The 21868-nt window shown below is 54.9% G+C and overlaps 1 protein-coding gene across 1 annotated transcript in view; it reads right to left on the reverse strand.

The window, feature by feature from the left end:
- The window catches only part of PLXNA2 (plexin A2), a gene marked incomplete at its 5' end in the record, with an annotated part of 154785 nt that overhangs the window by 26916 nt on the left and 106001 nt on the right, over nt 1-21868 (reverse strand). Inside the window, 8 exons of the mRNA XM_082494522.1 lie at nt 195-288; nt 1617-1784; nt 4733-4869; nt 8438-8555; nt 11806-11957; nt 17985-18178; nt 18546-18642; nt 20487-20687. Of these exons, the coding sequence (XP_082350648.1) occupies nt 195-288; nt 1617-1784; nt 4733-4869; nt 8438-8555; nt 11806-11957; nt 17985-18178; nt 18546-18642; nt 20487-20687 (1161 nt within the window). The remainder of the gene's footprint in view (nt 1-194; nt 289-1616; nt 1785-4732; nt 4870-8437; nt 8556-11805; nt 11958-17984; nt 18179-18545; nt 18643-20486; nt 20688-21868) is intronic.

Here is a 21868-nt window from a genome sequence, read left to right on the forward strand (position 1 = left end):
ACCCCTCTTTCCAGGGTCCCCAGGTTTTGCTGCTAACAGTTTAGGTAAGTCTAGGGAAATACCCCCAGAGTGGCTTTGGCCCCCAGCAAGTGTCACCACGCAGAGAGCACGGGCACCAGTAACCGTACGTGTGCAGCCCGGTGGGATGCTCCCAGGCACCGCCCGGTGGCACCGCGCTGACAGCAGCTACTTACGTTGACAAACTCCTTGCCATTGTACTTGACGCGGATCCTCGGCTCCTGGATCACGTCCAGGTTGGAGCCGGTGACGGTCAGAGGAGTGTGTCCGCTGTGGAGAACCGAGAGACACCTGATTAATGCATCGGGCAGGAGGGGCTGGGGCTCTGCCGAGGGGCTCTGCCTGACAATAAGGATGCTTGTTGGTCTCAGAAAGATGTTTTCTGCCGACACTTCAGGCACCAGGCGACAGAGTGGATTAATGCCCACTCCCCGAGTTGCTGGGGAGCGGTGGCTCACAAGTTAGCTAGCTTCTCTACTCTCAGCTGCACCCTCTCCCACCTAACGGCATTGCAAGGCAGCAGGATGAGAAATGGGACCAAAGAAATCAACTGAGCTGAGACTAAATACGTAAGACAATAAATTAGTCACAGTGTTTAATGATTTACATAGCGATGTTTTTAGGGAACATGATAAATGGTACGTGCAGTGAAGGAACTGACGTGCGCTTGCATCTGGACTGCAGACACAGCAAGTTGTCACATAGAGCAGGGGAGGGATGAAGAGCACCCGGTGCCATCAGGGCCAGGGAGGACACAACCCCCCGGGCTAAAGTACCCCCATTCTCCTACAGCCAATGCCCCCGAGCAAAGTCTTTCCCTCTTGGCTTCTTCTTTCCTGTGCTAACTGGAGCAGCACAGCCCAGATTCACCCGTCTCCAGCACCTCCGCAGCAGAGCTCAGCTGTCCCCGTTAGACCACCCCTGTTCGCGGCCCTGGCCGGCCCTTCCACCCCAGCACACCCACAACCAGCCGCAACCTTGAATTGGGACTCAAAGCGGCCATCTCGCAGAGCCTGCAGCGAGACACTTACTTCTTTCGTGGGCAAGTTAAAAAAATAATTGGAATTTGAAACAAATAGCTGTGTTACAGCCCTTGTGAGCACAACCATTAAAGTAACACCAGGGGACGAGTACGGCCCAGGGTTTTAGCAGCAACGACGTCACAGCGATGTGACAGCACCGGCCGCCCCGTTCCGAGCAGTGAATCTGGGACAAACAGTACATTTTGATTAGCATCAGCTTTTTCTTTTCTTGGTGGTTGTGGGTTTTGTTTTATTCCAGGACTACAAGAAGGAGCCTTTAATGAGCAATTGTGCACTTCTTGAGCAGATGGAAGTGATCTTGGGCTTTATTTGTGCTCCCAGAATCTCAGTGCAGACTGCTACTGCTGTAATCGCCTCCGTAATCACAACTACTTTAGTAACTCTGGACCTGATTTTCGGTAAATGCAAATGCCACAGACGCCCAGCACCGACAAATCCGGGACGCTGGATGGGACGTGCATTTCCACGGGGACCCTCTTTTGCCCTCACGGAGCGCGAGAAAAGAGCCAGAGCAGGCGAGCTGGCTCCTCTCCGGCTCTCAGAGCCTCGTGTTACCTGGCGATGCTCCACTCGGGTTCGATGTGCTGCACCTTCGGGTCGTCGATGTACTCGAAGACCAAGGTGCGCTCCAGCTGAGCCCGGTCGACGCTGACGGAGACGTGAACAGCCCCCAGGCCGTGGGCTGATGGGGCCGACACGCAGACGATCTCGTTCATGGACCGCCTGTGCAAGAGAGAAGCCGGGCAGGCGTTACCGGGCGGTCGTGGCATGGGGGCAAAACACGACCCTTGGTGCTGGCAAGCGCCTTGGAGCGGGGCAGCTCACAAAAAGGCTGAGCCGTCAGTCAGCCCCCGAGATGATCAGGAGGGCTTCACGGGCACAGGAGGGAGGGAACGGAGCTCTGCCCGGGAGGGGACTCTGCCTGCCCACCAGGGGAGGAGCGCAGGGCTCCCTGGAATTACTCTTTGTGCCAAACTGCAGCCGCCCGCATCCCTCTGTGAACCCGCCGCCTTCTGTCGGGCGTGTGAAAACAGATGGCTGCTTTTTAAACGGGAGGCATTAGCTCACTCAAAAGCCAAATTCTTCCCCTCCCCACCCCACCGCACACACGGGCCCTTGTGAGCAGCATAATGGAGCGCGGGCAGCCCCCGCCTGGGAAGGGCGATGCCACCGTCACCGCTGCCTTCAGCTTTGTCTGCCCGTCAGAGCTGGGGTGACCTCGGCCTCGGCGCTGGCTGCCCGGACACAACAGACCATCTGCTTCCATCGGAGCCCCGGAGAAGGTCGAGGCGGCAGGGTAACGAGGCGCTGTCAAAGCACAAAGGCGCCGGCGGGTGGATGGATGGAGAAGGGGAATGAGATACAAGCGGCATCGCTCCCGCTGCCGGGACAGAGCTGCGAGGAACTGCACAGCTCTGCGGGCAGCCTGGACACTGTTCGGACAGAAAGCGCTGGAGTGACACCCCTGGAAGGCCAGTGCCCTGCACGGCCACCCGCCCGGCATCCTGCCTGCCCAAACCTGCGGGTGCCCGAAGAGCTGAGCGCAGCCGTGGCCCCGCTCAGCTTCCAGCAAAGCTCCCGTGTCTCTACCTGGGCAAGGGGATGCTGCGGGGTCCCCTTCCAGGGCCCTTACACACACACCCCCCCCCCTCCTCCCTAAGGAGTACGGGTGCATCGCTCAGCTCTGGACGTTCCAGGGGGTATCAAACAGTGGGTACCACCATGTTCTCAGCTCACACCTCAGTAGTCCCATCCACCGCAACCCAGGGAAGAGAGACCACCTCCTAAAATACCTGAAACAAACTGGACCTGACTGTTTGTATGGATGCGATTACATGTCTCCCCCTTCCCGCTCTCCTCCTCCTCCCTTCTTCATCTTATTCTCACTCTCCACCTAGGTTTAATTTAACCATGAAGGCGTCCTCGTGCGAGGAGTGCGTTTCTCCACCTTCCTTGCTGATTCTCGGCGTGTTTCCATGCATGCCCGTGCAGCTGAAGAGCTGCCTGCCTGCCTGCTGCCTGCCTGCTGCCTGCTCTGCCTCCCCGCGCCGGCGCAGCCGCTCAGCCCCCCCAGACTCCACCGCGCCTGCTTAGCTCTGGCGTGAGATCCAGAGTGACGCACCGCTGCTGGCAGAGCTGCTCGCAGCTCCCTGTGATCAGTTAATTAGCTTTCTGTGCTATTATTATGTCGTCATGGTGAATCTACCCACTCCTCCGATCAGAGAGGGGAGAATGGGGGAAGCTGTAATTAGAGTGAATCTCATTAGAAACTGCTTCATCTAATCAGGCTCCCCCCCACCCTCGAGTACAATTGAAGTTCGTTGCCTCAAAACAGTCGAAGCAAAACAAAGTGCACAGCGTGACCCCACATGAAGGATGGTGCCGTTCATATACTGCCGCTTGCTTTGTTTAAGTTTCTACTTTCCTGCTGTAATTAGAACATACAGAGAATTCAAAACTCTTCCAGGTTTTGCAGGTCAGTATCTGCAGGTTGCCCAAATATAATCATATATTTAAGGGATTACATTTCAGGGCTGCTTCTGCCAGCGGTAACGCCGTTACCCGCGTGCATCTGAGGAAGCAATCTGGCATCTTTGCTCCGGATGGGGAAGAAAAGTTGATGGATCAGCTGCAGTGCTTAGCACTCGAGAGTTCATCTGCACTTGAAGACCTCAGCCCCTCCAGACCTCCCGAAGCACCATTCTAGGACGGACCTAGAATAAGCACTGCTAATTATCCCCACACGCTCCCACGTCTGAACGCCCACAGCTCCCGTATCGGAGAACCTCTCAGCCTTCCAGATGAGGAATTCACCTCCCGGGGTCTTTACTTTCCCAGAAACGGCCTCGGTTCCTCCTGGGAAGCCTGAGCGAGGATGTGAGAGGCAGAATCCCTCTGCACATCACACCGCTTCGCTTAGGTTCCCGCACCGGCGGCGCCCGCGCTATGAAACGCCTCCCGTCTGCTGCGCCCTTGGTACAGGGCAGGGCTGCGCACGGCGTGCACACAGATGTATACTGCATCTGTCTTCTTTTAACTAAGCCCCAAGAAAACCCATTAAACCCTGCAAATGTCAACCCTGTGTTTACACTGCTGGCTGAAAAGCAAATTTGCCCTAGAAAATCCCAGAGGAGGCCGATGGCTGGGCAGGTTTCTCAGCAGAGCAGAGGGTGTGTGCTTCGCTCTGCCGCGCAGAAGCCCGCCCCTCGCTCCGACCGTTTCTTGGAGGCTGAGGTACCTGCAGCCGCGGCTGCAGAAACGTAGCGTAAGCTGCTGATCTGTGAAAAGAGAAACTAGATTTTTCTTACAGATGTTACGTTTTCCTCAGATCAGCTGGGCTGGGGGCAGGTACTGATGACTACTATAAACATTTCACAATGGCAGTGATGTTTGCCGGAGATTTTTGGACCAGTTGACATTGTAATGGCATTAAAACGAAATAGCGGACAGCACTGATTCTGATGCAACCCCTCCCTCGCCCAGCAAGGCTCAGTCACCGTAAGAGAGAAGATGGTTTCACGTAATAAGAGAGGGAAGGGGAGCCTGCGGGGGTTCCCAGATGAATTTTTGCCCTGGCTGCGTGTTCAGCTGCAGCAGACAGGCGACGGCGCTGCCCTGCTAGCCAGGACGCGCACGGCAGGAGCCCGCGCTGGCCCGGCTCGGCCCCTTACCCGTAGAATTCGCAGGTCTGGTTTCCCAGGAGCACCGACACGCGGCTGCCGGCTCCCAGGTAGTGCCCGGAGATGGTCACCATCGTCCCTCCCGACTCCGGCCCGCGGCTGGGATGCAGAAAACTCACCGCTGGAGTCTGGGGGAAAAAAAAAGGACAAACTCAGCGCTCCGGAATGCTGCGAGGGGAGCTGTGGGCGAGGGGCTGCCCGGGGGCCGTGCCAGCCCGAGAAGCGCCGCCCCCGAGCACCTTCACGCTTTGGCTGAGTGGGGACACCCTTTTTAAAATGGAAAACCAAAACAGGGATGTGTTCTGGACGCCTGGCAAGTCTCCTGCTGAATTTTGGAACCCGGCTCTGAAAGGGAGACGCGCCTCAACAAACCGATTGCAAATTTAGCCTCAGCAAAATTGAGTATTTACCTTCAACTTCGTTCTTAAACAAAGGTAAGCTGTTTGCACCACAGCTTCAAAACCGAAATATATCCCAAGCCAAGCAAACTGCCACAGTGGAAGTTTGAATCCAAATGTTCAAAGTTTGCCAATGCGGTAAAGCATTGAAAAACCCCACCAGGGTTTTGCACAACTTTAACAAAAGGCGGTACCATCAGCTCCAGCTTAATATGAACCACCAGTGATAGTATTGTGGGGGCAGAGCCTGTTTCCCATTGCTGATGGCAAGACATCCTTGGTGGGCGAACTTAGATCCCACTCGACATTTCATTGGTGATATTATTGCAGCAACGCCACTCCTCTGTCCTGCCTTGCACCACGATAGCTATTTATTCCCCTTAATAGAATTTGCAGAAAGCAGGTACCTTTTTATTTGTTTTCAATCAGTGGATATTACCAAATTGTTGTACTAATGCTTTCACATTACCCTCTTTACGGCTCTCATCTGCAAAGGCTGGCAGCCTCCCAGCTCCGCTCCCCCGGTACCACCTGCTTGGCAGCTCGGGGAATTTGTCCTGTTTTCTCTACTGTTTTCACAATGCAACACGTGTTTTCTGGGTGCCACAGCATCTGCCAAAGCAGCTTCGGCCAAAAGCCTGTTTGACCCCGACTCCTGAACAGACCAGAGAAAAAACACGCAATCCACACCGTTGGGGATAATTATGGAATAATATTACAGGAGGGAGAGATTCGTCCTTCAACTGCTCATGGTCAGCTCACAGCTCTTATCCTAGCTGGGGTCAGGAGTTGGACTCGATGATACTTGAGAGTCCCTTCCAGCTCTGGATATTCTGTGATTATCCCAGCTAACGGCAATACTAGACAATGCGGATGGAAAAAGCAACATTTACACTAGGCGCGCTTGGGAGTGTTTCATACCACCAAGAGGAGTGATTCCAAAATGCAAAAAACCTCCAAAGGATGTTCAATGTATGATTGCCCATCAAAAACCTCCTTCAGCCTCCAGCCCAACCCCAGCGGCTGTTCCCAAGGTGAATGAGGGTCGAGCTGCAACGCTGTGAACGCTCCGGACAGCGAGAGCCCACTACCAGCCACCCTCCTCCTCCTCCTCCAGCCCCCGTGGGAGCCCAGGGACAGAAAGGAGCAGTTATTTCACACGTCCGTGAGGTCTGGCACGCTTCCGCACACCAACCAGCGGAGCTGCACGCGTACCGGGCAGCACAGCCCTCCTCTGCATTCAGAGTGAATCCTCAGCACCTCCCGGCCACGAGCACCTGACGCTTTTGGTGGGAGCATCACCTCGTCTAAGCGCTGCAGTCCCTGGAAATCCAAAGTGCTGCCAAAAATAGAAACTCAGGCTGTAACCCGGAGCAGTCACTCTTGTAAAGAAGGAAAAGGCAGGAGAGCTGAGGGCTCATCCCAGAGACCTGCAAAAGCTCCCAGGGCTGGGGTGAGGTCAGCATCGCACGAGGGCCTGAAAGCTGAATAAGAATTTTCCATCTTCAGCTCATGATTTGGTGATAATTATGACAGATTTACAGATGCAATGTAGCTCCAAGGTTCCACCTCCCCAGATAAAACGGGTGTAATTAAGGTGACAGCATCGCTCCTGCGCGGAGTCAGGCGCCAGATGAGCTCACCAAGGCATGAACCCTCTCAGGGTCGGAACAGAGCTCTGCTTTAAGGTACCAATCAATTTTACTACTGACTTTATGGCATAAACCAGCTGTAATGGAATTTGTGGCGGCGCTAAAGAGAAAAATAGAGGCCAACTAACAAAAGGAAATGATGTGCTAGGAGTTTTAGATGCCTGAGAAAAAGAGACGATGTAATCAGGGTAAGTGCTGGAAATCAGAAGCACCAATACAGAGGATGATAATGCTCAGCACATGCTCACCAGGTTGCTGCAAGGTACTACTCCAAGGTTCATCTCCGCAATTACCTTCCACTGCCTCCCGCTCACGATTTAACACAGAGCAAGAGAGCACCCTCCTTGTGTCGCATGGGACCTGCCTTTCCGTGACGGCACATCTGGGCGCCGTACTGGCAGTGCCCTGCGATGAGCAGAGGGGTTTCTGGCATATTTGAGCAAAACGTGGTGATATTTTGCACCCCTGCTATGCTGTTCAATAAACGAAATCCCAGGGGAGGGTGTCGCTTACAACGCCGTCAGGGTGGCAGGGGCTGGCCTGATTTGTCTCTCAATTAGTTTACAAACTGTGGACAATTGGTAAGCGCTGGGATTTCCCTGCATGCAGATCCCACTAAGCACATCAATATGGGTGGATGAAGTGCCCCGTTTAGGCAAAACTGGAGATATGAGAAACCCCGGCTGTGGCTTTTAAGTTTCTGAATCAAAAGGCTGCTAATTAAACAACAGAAAGAAATGACCCACTCAACCAGTGGAAGCCCACCAGCCCGACGAGCAGCTCTCCGCTATGCAGACAGAGAAAGCCTATGCTGAACCAGCGCCCCTGGAGGGGAAAAAAAATCCCTGAATATTTGGATGCAGAATTACCCTTCCATCCTGAAGGGCATCATGGTGAAAAAATGAAATCTATAGACCCAGAAACTAACTCAGGTATGTTTAGGTTTCCCAGGGAGTTGATTCCAGCTGTTTCCAGCAGGACCGCAGCACCTGAGCTGCAGCAGGACGGACTCTGGGGTGCACTCTCCTGGTGCGGGTTTCTGCGTTCACGCAAAAAGGCCCTTTGGTGCCTATATGTGTACACACTTATGTGCAGAAACCCCCTCGAGACCAGCAAGAAGCAGCACCCTAGATTCAGCCCCATTAACTAAGCACCAAAGTAACAACGTCCATTACAAAGAGAGGAAAATTTTGAGTGCCGATTCCAACTCCTCGACGATTCCTCGTGCACAGACGGTCCCTGGGTACAGAACAAAGTTCCGCTTTGTGTAACGCTCCTGCTGGGACTGCAACAATGCACTTTGCGAGGAGTAGCCGAGCCTAGCAGTTCGGGAGGTTATCACTATTGTGGAGGTGCAAAGCTGAAACCAAATGCTGCGGGAACCCCGGGTTTAGGTTCCCACGTAAATCTTGTTTATTCCGTAGACCTGTGCGAGCTCCGGGTCCCGAGAACTGGGCTCAGTGACTGGGCTACCAAGAAATTGTGCAATACCTTGGGGAAAGCATCAGAAAAAGATGGCAAGTTTGGGATTGTCTTCTGCTGTTGAACCCCATCCATTTGACACATGCACTCGTAGAGCACGGCTGTTCCCGTGGGGGATGCGCACGGCCCCCCCGCCCCCCCCCCGGCTTCAGCAGGACACTCACCACGAACACGTACTGCTGCGTGGACTTGGCCGTGAACTCCGGCTTGCACTCTCCGATGCACAGGAGCACTGGGCCGGAGCTGATCCCTGGAAGCGCCTGCCCCATTTCACAGACGATCCTGGAAGCAGAAATGCCGCAGTGAGGCTTTGGCGGGGGGTGCCAAGGGTGCTCCGTGCAGCTCCGCGCAGGGCTGCCTTCCCCTTTGCCTTCTTCCCCCCCCGCCCCCTCTTTAACTCTGATATCTGCCTCTTTAGAAGAAGTTAATTACCGAGTCTATTTTTACCCCATGTAGTAATTTAAAGAAAAAAATCAAAATTAGACATAATTATTACAAGCTGTAAACTCCAGAGCAAAGCAGAGCACTAATGGCAATGTATTAGCCAGTAGCAAAGTGAGTGCGAAGTCCTCAGAGTAACAGATGAGTTCATTAAGGGAACAGCTCACACTGCAGTCTCCCAGTTAATCAAAAACGGAGAAACCTGCTCGGGGACGATAGAGACAGCCGCGGAGAGCAGCCTTTGCGGGGGAGACAGGGCTGCCTAACACAACATACCCACGCTGGTAACAGGGGCTCGCGGCACCAAAAGACACCGAGTTGGTGCTGCTCGCGTGGCCCGGCTCAGCCCCGCGGGCACGTCCCCAGGCAGGGAAAGCCCTAAGGACAGGGAGAGCTGCTGGGGTTAACGGCAGTGGGCCAGGCTGGAAGGTGAGGAAACCCTCAATCCCCAAATCCCAGGGCACCGGGAATGCATAATGCCTACCGGAGGTGAGACCCAGCGAACGCCTGCCACGCCGGCAGGTTTTGAGGGAGTTTTTCACAGGGACATCAGCTGGCAGGGCTCTCTAGCTGCACCTAAAGGGGATGGACGCTGCTTGCTCCCACGGCAACGCTGGAAAAAACGATTCAAGAGCATCCTGCCAGGCTCGGGAAACCTCAGGACAAGGAGAAACCTGTCTCAGGGCAGGGGGATGCAGTAACGCCGGTGATGCGACCCTTGTTGGTGTCCGGCCCTGAGAGCGAGACCAGGCGCAGAGCCGGAGCATCCCGCCCCGGCGAGGCGGGAGGGGTTCTGCAGAGCAGCGGGGGAAACGCTCGCTCTTCTGCTGATCACGGGCAAATACATGAAACGCTCCGATTTGCGAAGGCAGCGTTTCAGCTGCCTTCAGCGGCTTTAAATTCACTACAAATAAAATAAAATAAAAAGACGAAAGGAAAAAAGAACCTACAGACAGCGAGCACAGGTGATGCCAGGAGGCCTAATGAAACACACACACGGTAGTAAAGAGCTCTAACACGCAAGTCCTTACTACTGCACATCAAACCGGGTTGCCTAGAGAGACGCGGTCTTTGGAGAACAGAAACTGAAGCATCTCAGCTGTGTGCATTAATCTGCCATGTGCTCCTCTCTGCCTTCCACCAGACATCGCCCATGCCTCTCTCCTCTGCTACTTCACTCCTCCTCCTCCTCCTCCTCCTCCTCCTCCCGCCAACGGGCTGCGGGGCAGGAGGCCGGTCTGCGCTGCGGGGCTGCCACTGGGGACCAGTGCCCTCTGCTCCTGCCAGCCCACGGGCAAACCAAGGACGGTGGGTGAAGTGATTCCTGACACCCCACGGGCAGGAGAAGAGAGCGGAGGTGTTCTCCCACAAGAAGCAAGGATACACCGAGCGCTACCTACAGGGGGAAACACCAAATAAGCAACTATTTGCCAGTAAAGCAGCAGCTGCCGTACACTGCCAGGCATGGCGGGGCGCAGGACAGGGCACAAGCGACCTGGTACACCTGATCCCGATTCCTGATAAAAGCCAAATTCCCAGCAGGTACCTTGTTACAAAATGATGCATTCGGCAGAGCTGTAGGGTGCTGATTGCTGGGCTAAGTGGCCCTTTCACCAACATTAACCTAATTGCTGGCTGATAGATTGCGTGGCTGGAGCATATGGTGAGTCATTACAGTCTTGGAATTCAGTCTGCCCACAGAACCCTTAAGAGGGTCCTTTTATCTGTATTCATCTTTAAAAGGCAGCTCTCATGCAAACGCTTGCTGTTATCTGCCCAGGGTAAATGTTTTAATGATGTTAACAAACTTTGAAAGCTCAAGAGCCGTAATTAGAGTCATGATTATAAAATCAGAGTTTCATACCATCAAAGGAGGATAATTTTATAATCTTCCATCCTTTATTTGAAAAATAAAATAAAACAAAACACTGCTCAGCAGAACAGCCCGATCGGCTCGCAGTGACAGTACTATCGGTGCGGTGCTTGGAGCCACCCCCGCAATAACACCCACACGTCCAGAGCGCCCTTCATCCAGTGATCGGAAAAGACGTCCTAACTGATACACCCCACACATCCTCGCCGTTCGGAAGAGGAGACTAACGCCATTTCTGTCTTACAGGTGGGGAAACAAAGACAAGGAGCGAGCAAAAAACAAACCAACGCCAACACACGTTAGTGACAGGTCCTTCCACTACGCCGCGGTCAGACTGGGACCCACCAAACGCAGTTCACCAGCAGAGGACAACGGCTTTCAGCTGCTGCCGAAGCTGGGGCAGATCCGTGCTGCGGGGACCACCCCGGGGGTCTGGGCTCCCCCACACCCACCGCGAGCACCCACGGCCCTGCTAACACAGGACACCGTCCCCGTCCCCAGCAGCTGAGATCAGACGACCCAAGGGGAGACGTCACGTACTGCTCCTCTCCTGCCCTGCACCAACGACCCCCAACACCCCCTCCAGCACCTCGGCTACACCAGAACAACCTCCCCCCGAAACAGCAACAGGAGCGAGTGTCACTTTGGGAGGTTTATTCGCCCATCCTCTGTTACATGCCTATTTTCTAATTTTCGGTTGACATTTTTCTTAGTGAAATAAATGAATTGACTCCAGTGGAGGCCCATTCGGATTAAGCGGCTGTCACCGCCTCACCCGCCTAACAAATGGCTGCGTGTAGCCCGCAGCGCCGGCTGAATTTAAAGTGCGATGGGGAGCGGAGGGGGCAGAGAGGCTCAGCATCAACGGCAAGGTGCTCATCAGAAAAGTTGCTTAGCAAAGCAGGAACCGTGGTGTGGAAGGAAACAAAATGCTTAATGTAAGCTTAAAGGGCTGCTTAACACCCCCCCCCGGAGAGAGCATCCAAGCACCTCATCCCTTCTGGTGTAGGAATGGCATCCCCGTTCCAGGCACCATCCACCTCCAGACCCCTTCCTGCAGCTCTGCAGGGCTGGGAAGGGTGGCGAGGTGATGCCTGGCGTTTGGATGAGTTATTGGCCTCCCGCGCGTTCGCTGGAGGTGAGGGAAGAGGCTTTGGGCAGGCTGGCCAGCCCCGGGGACCCGCAGCGGGGACAGGTGAGGTCCTGGAGGCCACTCACTGTTCTGCGACGACGTACTGCTCGGGCAGGGGCGTGCACCGCACCCCCGCGACCTGCACCCCGTGGGCGATCTCGGAGAAATCCAGGCCCAGGTTCACGCCACGGATGGTCACCCTCGTCCCTCCTTCTGGGGGGCCTGACACTGTCAGGATCTAGAGGGAAACAAAACACAGGAAAGATGAGCTGGTGTCCCCACAGCACCCGCGCTTCTCCAGCCCCGCGTCTGGCGTGGAAACACGCTTTTCCTTTGCAGGCTGCCCAGGGAGGCTGAGTGCTGCAGCCTCCACCTGCTCCTGCTGCCAAAGCCGGCACCACCTTCCCCTCACCCCTCTAGATGTCTTGGGGAAGCCCATACCCAGGCCGATCCAACACAGATGGATTTTAGCCCAAGGACGCTGAAACCCGTCTGTGCTGAGCTCCAGGGGAGGACACGAAGGTCCCTGAGCTGCCCAAGAAGCGTGGGCAATGCCTCCCCCAGAAATCCTCGTGGAAGGATAAGACTGACTCCTTTTTTATATACACAGAAGACACTAAGTCACCTTCCAGAAGTTGCCTGCTGCTTTGGAGAACTTTGCTAACTTCTGCCTTGGCTGTTCTCTGAACGTTAATGTCACATTTTATTAGTAAGTTGGCACCTCAAATGACTTACAAATGTTAAAAGAGCGAGGTGTGTGCTTTAAAGCCGCCTGTTTATAGCCTGCCGCAGCCATAATCATCTCTGCTTCTATAGACTTTCATTAAGGACAATATCCTCTTCAATTACGAGTATAAATTACAATAATGTATAGTCACAATATTTGGACCTAAGACTCTCAAACAGTTGTCCTGAAACAGCCACCGGTCTGTTGTTGCTCTTGGGTGAGTTACTAATCTTCTCCATGCTACAGCTGTTATTAATAAATAAACATAATCCATAATAATGCAATTTAATTAATTTAATGGCTAAATCTTGTTTACGCATGTTTGTTCCACCCTTGTCTTTGGCAAAAGACTTGAGCTCTTCAAAACCTTTTACTTAGCATTTCTGGATGGCTGGCTGCTTTTCTTTCACCTTCTTCAGAGCTCGCCGTTCCCCGGACACGAGCGGGTTCGGGAGGCGGCAAAACACCAGCCCCATCGCCAGAGCACGTCCCAGCAACCTGCCACGCCGCGGGCTGAGTGCGCCCCAACGCAGCTCTGGGGGACCCCCTGCACTTGCCAGTGCCACGGGGCACGTCTGCGCCCTCCCACCCCGCGCAAACTGGGAATGCCATCAGGGCAGCCCTGTCACTCCTGTGGCACCCCCTGCATCTCAAAGCCCGGCTGAAGCCATTTTCCTTCTCCCTTGCTTGCACCTCCCCACTTCTCGCTCCCTGCTCCCGCTGTAGGGGAATTTGGGCAGAGGTGGCGGGGTCCAGCCTGCCCCACGCACCCAGCGGAGCCACGAGCCACCCCGGACATCAAACCACCCCCTCCTCCCTCTGTGTACGCTTTAATTTCTACCTCCCCCTCCCCTCGACCGCGCGACTGAGGTTTCTAATTAATTCACCGCACACTGCCTGTTGTGCTGCTGTTTTCTCTAACTCACACGGCGTAGCACGTCTTGTATCATTTAGCTCCGTGAAGCACTATGTGCCCATAAAAGACACTGCAAAATCAAGTTGTATTGCATTACACCGAGTCCTGAAGGCCTCCACTGGTAATGTTTACATCTCAAGTTGGGAATCACCTGAACTCAGCAGTTCACGTACTTGACAGTTACAACTGTCCTTTGCAGCTCCAGATTACGGTAAAACGTGTTTGCTGGAGCACTTAACACCGCCAGGCTCGTTCTCTCATTGCTCTGCAAAAGAAGTCGCAGTTTGCCATTTCCCAACCTTACCACAACCGGCGGAGCCAACCGGCCTCCCCGAACAAAGCAGAGCTGATTCTGTATTTTGAAAATGTCCTGACCTGGAAAATCCCCAATATGGAGCTCCACTCGACCTAGATTTTAGTGGCCGCTAATTGAACAGTTTTGAAGTAACTGTGCCATAAAGCAGCCCCAGGGTTAGAACAGATGCATTCAATTAATTACAGCTGGAGAGATTCAGTCAAAATCGCAGAAAGAAGATAAGTCTTAAAGGTCCCGTTGCACGGAGCGCTGGCGACCCCCCGCGCAGCACCCGGCCGGGCAGCGTCCCTGGGTCACCTCGACGCGTGGCGGACGCTCGGCCGAAGCTCCGCCAGCAAACCCAGCCCGCGGTCTGCCTTAACGCCAGCTGGGTCCTGCCGGGGAGCTGCTCCGGCTGCAATGACCGTCCAGATTTCTGGTCCGAGACAGACAGGTTTAAGAAGAAATATTCCCCACTTTCAAGAAATGCACTGTAGTACAGTGGCTTTTCACTCAGAGGTCTGCAGAGGATCAAAAGAACCTGCAAAGGGCATGTGAAGAAAACCAAGGCCATTATCAAGAATCGCACATTTACGGCTTAGGGGTCTGTACCTCTGCTGGGAGGTTTTTAGGTTGTTTGCCAAACTGAAGCAGTGTGAAAGTCACCGAGATGCAGAGGGGGTCGGGAGGTAGGGCCTTTGCTTTTGCTGAGCCCCCGAATTACCATGAGCCGGTCACCTCTCCCCTCTGCATCAGCCTCGCCTTGCATGAGACAAACGAGCAATCCGCCGCCTCTAGTAAAGCACGTTCCTGCTGCTCAGGAAAAGGATTCAAGCAAGCGCGAAGCACTGTGTTATTCACAGAGAGGATCCAAGCGCAGAGATGAGGGGTTGGTGGCGGGAGCTCGGTTACCCTGACGCTCTGCCCTTGCATCCCGCAAGGGATGCAGATGCACCGCTGCACTTCTGCTGTTGCTGCTTCTTACTCGGAACCAAGGCGGGGGCGTCGGGGATCTCCGAGCGTAGGATCCAGGGCATCCCGGGGATGCAGGAGCCCCCCGGGGATGCAGGAGCCCCCCGACGGCGCCAGCCCACCTCCCTCCCCAGCCTGCAGAAGACACTGCTCTAACGATGCGGGATAAACGTCCTCAGCCTCACGTCTCGCCGGTTGCACGCTTCAGCGTTTCCGACACCAGGCAGTATGTAGCCTCCAGACGAGGTCTGTGCAGGAGACGGAGACCCAGGACGGGGCCCTCCGCCTGGCGCTGGGGGCAAGCGCGAGCCTGAGACCCTTCTGCGCAATAACCCCTCGGCATCTGGTCGGGCGCGGGGTGAGCGCCCCGCCTGCAGAATAAATGGCAGAACCCCTGCCCCCTCCCAAAATGTCCCCCCCCTTGGTTCCCTTTGTCTGTTCTCCTCCTGCTCGGAGCCGGCTGGGTCCCAGCTGATGAGCCCAGCGGGGAGCCAGCACAGAGGCATTGTCATCCCGGCATGATCCCTCCTTGTCTCTGCCTTCGCTGATAGCACATTCAGAGCCTAATTGTTATCTCAGCAGAGCAACTCCATTATTCAGCCTGACACTGCCCCCCCTTCAGCTGTTTGTTGCACTGATGTTATATTAATGAGGCCTGCAAATAAATGAATAGGAGATCAGAGTGCCGCTTGTTCGCGAGAAAACTGATTTTTATTTATTTATTGCTAAGACCACAGACCGCGTGGAAGTTTTATGCTGTTCAAGGGGCACCGCTGGTGACAGCTGGGCCTCTCGCTCAGGAAAAGAAAAGGACTGCGTACAACCTACTGCTCATTTGCTTTTATGACTATTAAAACACAATCTCTTCTTACTAGTTCTGCAGCCCCCGAAGGCACCGGCGCCTGGGAGCGAGGCCCTTGACCTCCGGCTTGACAGAAAGAGTGAACCTGGCCAGATGATGTGAAAGGAGTGGAAAATGGCCCCTCTTAAAGGCTCTTTTAGTCCGAGCGACGCAGGCTGCAACGCGAGCCCCGCTATGAGACCCAGCGCCGCTCCCCACGCAGGATGGAGAGCGTCCCACCAGCGCCTGCTGTACACCCGCCAGGAGCAGGTCGGTCCCAGCAGGACAGCGGGGTCCCTCCCCAGCTGTCAGCCCACAGCTCTGCAGCACCGGGCAGTGCGAAACGCTACCCAAAAATACTGAAAAACCCCTCGGATCTCAGTGAAAAGGACCCAACAGCAACGAAGGCTGTAAAGGTCTCATGGTCTCCGAGACAATCCCATACACTTTTCTGGGGGCGAAGGGGGATGAGGGAAGTTAACCTGCGCTGTTGAAAGGTTTGGGTTTAGGAATATCGACCCTGCAGGGCTTCTACTCGGGCTTTGCTATTTTCTATAGACCTGACCGCTCAAGAACTTAGCAAAATTCTGTAAGAGTTTGAGCCCTATAGAGTGCCCTTCCCATCAGTGGATCTCAAAGCACATGAAAAAGGCCACTGGTTCCCTCTGCTTTCCCCCTTCTTTTTCTACAACAGTGAAAACTGCAAACTTGGCTTTCATGAAAAGAAAAAAAAAATAATAATATCTGTGAACTCATAAGAAGAAGGGCGGGAGGTGGAGTTCAAGGAAAAACACCAAACACTGCAAGACCTGTGATAAAATCACAAGAGCTCACAGCGCTGCCAGAGTCAGCGGAGGCCATGGGACAATACACCCCCCTGAAACCTGTATTTTCTATCGCTGCCCCTCACTGTGGAATAAGCCAATCTGCCAACTAAAGCACAGACATTTCCGACTCAATTCTCTCATCTCCAAATCCACCCAGGGCAATCTCCTGAGGCTCAAAACATCCCCTGGCGAGGCACCCCGCGCTTCCCGCTTTGAAGGCTGAGACGCAGACCTGGTTATGGAGACAAGAAATCTGTAACAGCAAAGCTCTGCTCTTTTCTCCTTGGACGGAGACCAAAAGTATTGCTTTCAAGTTGGACAGTGATAAAACACTCGGTGGCAGCGCCGTGCCCGCAGCCAGCCGCGAGAGCCAGCCTGGCACTGCTTAGATGTAAGTCACTTGGTGGCTGGAGCAGACCGTTTTTCGCCTTCCCTGCCTAGCTCAAGGAGGGGTAAATAAATCAATCTAAGACTTCTTCAATGTTACAACTGTCTGAATGGTTTACGGTGAAGAGAATCTCAGGCAGAGGCTGTTTTGCTTTTTGCATCTTGTAGCAGAACAGCACCTGGACAAGAAACTTTGGTTTCTGGCTACTGGCAGGACAAGGTGAATACCCCGGCAAGCCTTTAAGGCTCATTTTCTCTCTGTAAGATAGCTATGACTTGCCAAACCAACCAACCATCCAAGGAAAGGACAGACTCTCAACATGTCTTAACGCTTTCACCCCTCTGCGCAGTCAGCACCACCGCCGCCTCCGCTCCCCCGCAGCCTCACAGCCTCCACTCCGCAGCTTACAAAACACTGCCCAGGAGAAATACCTGCCCAAAGGCACAGCGCGGGGAGGCAGGAGGGCTGGGAACGTCCCTGTGGGATGGACGGAATCTCCTCAGCAACATCCTCCTCCAGTCAGCCCCAGCCCCGGCGCAGCACCGCTGGGGTTCCCTCCATCCTCCATAAAACGGAGGCTGATGCCGTCCTCCCGGGGGCTCTGAGCACGAGCCAGTTTGGCTACGCTGGTGCAGGAACTAATCTGAGTTAAGAAGAAATGTCCACGTGTACTGGGCTCCTTACTCAGCTGGCAGAAGCTCGTGCGCTGAGAAGCCCTGCTCCTGCCCTGCCACGAGCATCGCCGCACACCGGCCACGTGGATCCAACACTGTTTTACACGCACGGCCTCCGCCTGCTGCAGCGCGGACACACGCTCAGGGCAAGGGAGGCTTTTGGGGGGAGTTAATTAAGTGAGAAACCAAAATCTCCTTTCACCCCCACCTGATACAAGTGTCACTCCTAATAGTAACGTTAACAGACCGAGTGCAGTTTTACTGGTAAAAATGCTCCTGGGAGACATTTTGCACCCCTCAGTGGTCTGAACAGAAACATCAGAAGCATCGACTATAGACTAATTAGCTCCCTAGTTTAATTAGCATTCCTGCAACGGTCCATAGCGGTCACCCCAACGCCGGTCACATCGCCGGCGAGCGACAGCTGCTCAGCGGGGCCGCGGGCTGCGCACCCCGGCCACGTGCCGGCAGAGCCACACATTAACTCCACAGAAAGTAACGGAGCGTTTTATTCCCTGTTCTTCAGCGCCGGATGGACGACGGCGGATTTTCAGAGGAGAGGGAGACAGACACAAATCCACCCCGGAGGGAGTAAGGGGAAGGGGTGGGAGACGCGCGCGCTTACCTCGGTGATGCGAGGGTTGGAGCACTTGACGTTCCTGCTGGACCAGTCGAGCCAGGGCTGGGCGGTGGGTGCGCTGCAGTGCGGCCGCAGTGTGCACTTGGCCTCGCCGCTGCACCAGCCGCACTCGAACTTGGGGTCGGCTTTCAGGCAGAGCCCGCAGCTCTCGCGCTGCGCTGCGCACTTGTAGAGGTGCACTGCGGGGAAGAGGGGACGGGCGCTCAGGACCAAGCCAGCAACCGAAGTATTCGGACGCACCGCGGCTGCTCTCGGACTCCGAGCGAAGGCACACGTTGAGTTCTGATTTAAGGAGCCGCGGAGCGCATCGGCACGAGCGGTCCCCAAAGGGCTGCATCGGTGCTGCTTAGTGAGCTCCACTGTCAGTGGGGCAGTGAGTTGCTCTCACCCAGAGGATCCACCGGCACCACGATGGCTCTGCCGGCAGCTGCAGTGATGGCAGCTAACGCCGCTCTGCCCCAGGAGCCGCTTCCCGCTTCCTACCCCCCCCCCTCCCCCCCCCCCCCTCCTTCCCCGGACTCGAAAGCCACCTCGGGCAGATGGTACCTTTCAGATCCTCTGGGTTGTCAATGACAAAGTTCCCGTTCCAAACCACAGCAAAGTCCACTGCTAAGTTGCTTATGTCCATCCCGTCGTAGAGATACTGAAGGAGAAGATGGAGAATGAAATGCTTGGGAGGATATATTGGAGACACTAATAGGAAAAGAATTTTTTTCTCTGCTTAAAAACATGTGCTGATGTCTGAACCACTACACTTCATCTCCAGGGTCCCGCTTTGACTCCCTCCTCCTCACCAGGAAGAGATAATTAAATCAGATCTAGTCCTTGTGAGAGGTAATAGATTAATTATTCCACTCACAGTGGTTGCTCTTGTCACTCAGTCTCTAGCTTATCAATACAGCCCTTCTAGTTAATCATACTGGAAGGACTGCTGCCTTCAGGCTATCTTCTTACACAGCCACCACGCACCCTAGTGTGACTGGGAGCTTAAAAACCACGCTGCAGAGCTTTGGCTGATGAAATAGGCAACAGCTGAGAAAAAATAAATGGTGCAGAGAGGTCCTTTCCCAGTCTCTGCTTCAGCCTAGGCAAGGATAGCACTGCCTTGAATTATTCACCATCTCCTGCATGGCCCGGTGGCCCTGGCAGAGTCCATCTGGATGCTTTAGGTGAGTTCCCAGTGTATTCTGAAATTCCCATTATCACAATTAGCACCAATGAGACCTCGTTCTGATGCTCTCTTTAAGTCAATTGAGAGTTGCTAAGAAGACTTAAAAAGGTGAGCAAAGACTGCCATCCTCTTTGGCACGAGGGAATGATGATTAAACCAGAGCAGACTGCTTCAGCTGTCCCTGTGCAATAGTTGTACACTTTTAGCTTACCTTTGGTGGCACTGATTCACCTTGCCTGGGTTTTACTAAGTTGGTATGAAACTAGATCTTCCGTGCAAGCGATAAAGCTCTGAGTACATTATTGCCCTGACATCCTCTGCCTACCACTTCCTATTAGCCTAACAGGAATAAAAGTACTTCTCTAATGTTTATAAATCGCTTTGGATAGGAAAAGTACTATATAATATTAATACATTTATTATCCACCAAGCTGCAAGGCCCAAAGATGGCCAGTGATATATAAATATCCAGTGAAATTTTTAAAAATTCAAAGCTTCATTAACAATTTAAGACCATGTGTGCTGAATATTAAAGTAGACCCTGTTCTGCTGCCTAAAACAAACTGCGTGTGCCCTGTTTGCCCGTGGACCGCTTCGAAGGCACGGCGAGGAGAGGAAGGACCCCGCTCTTCCCTGCCCGTCCTCCGGCTGAAGCGTGCCACGCGGGACCCAAACGTGGGCTCGGAGGGTGGTCTGCATTTGCCACACGGGTTTCAGCATCCCCGAGCACCCGCCACGGTGACTTGGGGCGTTCTGGGGCACAATCCTGCCAGGTCCTTTGGCAGGGCTGAGTCCCATCCCACAGAGGAGAGCTCTCCTCCCCTGCCCGCTGCTCCGGCGGCCGCACTCCGATCATTTCCCTCTCTCTGCTGCGCGGTGCTCTCTCCCCGGGCAGTTTTCCTTTTCCCCCTCCTTGCCTGCACCACGCCGCCTTTCAGCATTACTGTATTCATCCAGCTACCGTGACCTGGAATTCGACAGCTCCCCGATAAGGGGTCTGTGATTCGCCTTATCTCCCCCGCGTGAATTAGCCCGTCTTAACACCTTCCCCGCATTCCCTCCTCCTCCTCCTCCCCTTCCCCTCGCTGACCCCCCGCGGTCAGGCAGGGAACCGCCAGATAAAGGGTCTTCTCCAGGCTGGAACGATAAAACACCTCGCACGCCTGCGGCAGGTTCCCACCGGGAATTGGGGATTCATTTAACCCCGGGATTTTTCACACTCCCCGTGGCACAGCCCACCCCCTCCGCAGCTATTCGGCGCTGACACCCATTTTGGGCACCTTTTGGCCCGGTTCTGCCCCTGCCCGGTCGCTCACCGAGCTGTTCTGGCACTGGACGCTGGAGCTGTTGAAGCGCAGGGCGGGCACGCGGTGGATGACGCCCTGGATGCTGAGGACGCACTCGTACCCGCGCTGGCCGGACTGGGGCTGGGGCAGGTTTCTGGCCTTCAGCGTGATGGGTTTCACCTCTCCCACCGGGATCAGGATCTCCTCCGTGGGGAAGAGCTGGGGACAATCCTGGGGGGCAATAAAAGAGAGGGGGAGGTTACAGCGGTGGCGGTGTGTCCGCAGGTCTGGCCAGGTCTCTGGCGGCAGGGCTGACATCCCGGCACGTCCCCCGCGCGCAGGACCGGCCACTTCTCAGTCCGCCCGCGCAGCTGCAGAAATAAACCCCCACAACAGTCCCCCCGCTCCGGGACTGGCGCTGATTTTCTCACTGCGGTCGCAGAAGAAGGGGCACCTCTATTCGGGGAATAAACAGAAGGCATCTTCCCCGCTCTGAGCTCGCCCTGGGTTTTATCCGCGGAGGCACAAGCCCTCATCCTGCCCTCCCGCGGCACTGCATTATCGGCTGCTCTGGCTCAGCCTGAGCCCCGCTGCTCTGGGAGGGCGATGGGATGCTCCCAGCCCTGCTGCACTCCCTGAGGCTTCCTCCAAATCCCATTTCACTCCTCACACCCCTCAGCCATGTGTCACTTCAGAGCGACACTGATCAGCGTGAGACGTGCTCGCTACCAGGTACTGCTCCGCTTTGCTTTATCTGAGCAAAATTATGGCAGTGCACCATTAATTTCTGAGGCGGCATTAATTTCTGCTCTATCTGCTCTCACCCCTTCCCATGCTCCGATGCCTCTGGCTCTCTGAAACGCCCTCGCTGTCCTGGTTTCTCCTTAGCTGGGGGCTGCCCGTGCACCAGTACAGGCTGGGGGCTGACCTGCTGGAGAGCAGCTCTGGGGAAAGGGACCTGGGAGTCCTGGGGGACAACAGGATGGCCACGAGCCAGCAATGTGCCCTGGTGGCCAAGAAGGCCAATGCAATCCTGGGGGGCATCAAGCAGAGTGTGGCCAGCAGGTGGAGGGAGGTCATCCTGCCCCTCTGCTCTGCCCCGGGGAGGCCACATCTGGAGCGCTGTGTCCAGTTCGGGGCTCCCCGGGTCAGGAAGGACAGGGAACTGCTGGAGAGGGTCCGGCAAAGGGCTGCGGAGATGAGGAGGGGACCGGAGCGTCTCTCTTACGAGGAGAGGCTGAGGGCCGTGGGGCTGTTCAGTCTGGAGAGGAGAAGACTGAGGGGGGATCTTATCAACGCTGATAAATCCTTCAAGGGGGGGTGCCGGGGGGTGGGAACAGTCCTTTTCCAGTGGTGCCCAGTGACGGGACAAGAGGGAACAGGCACAAACGTGACCATAGGACGTTCCATCT

This window comes from Vanellus vanellus (genome assembly GCF_965231255.1).
Source record: "Vanellus vanellus genome assembly, chromosome: 23".
Classification (NCBI taxonomy): Eukaryota; Metazoa; Chordata; class Aves; order Charadriiformes; family Charadriidae; genus Vanellus; species Vanellus vanellus.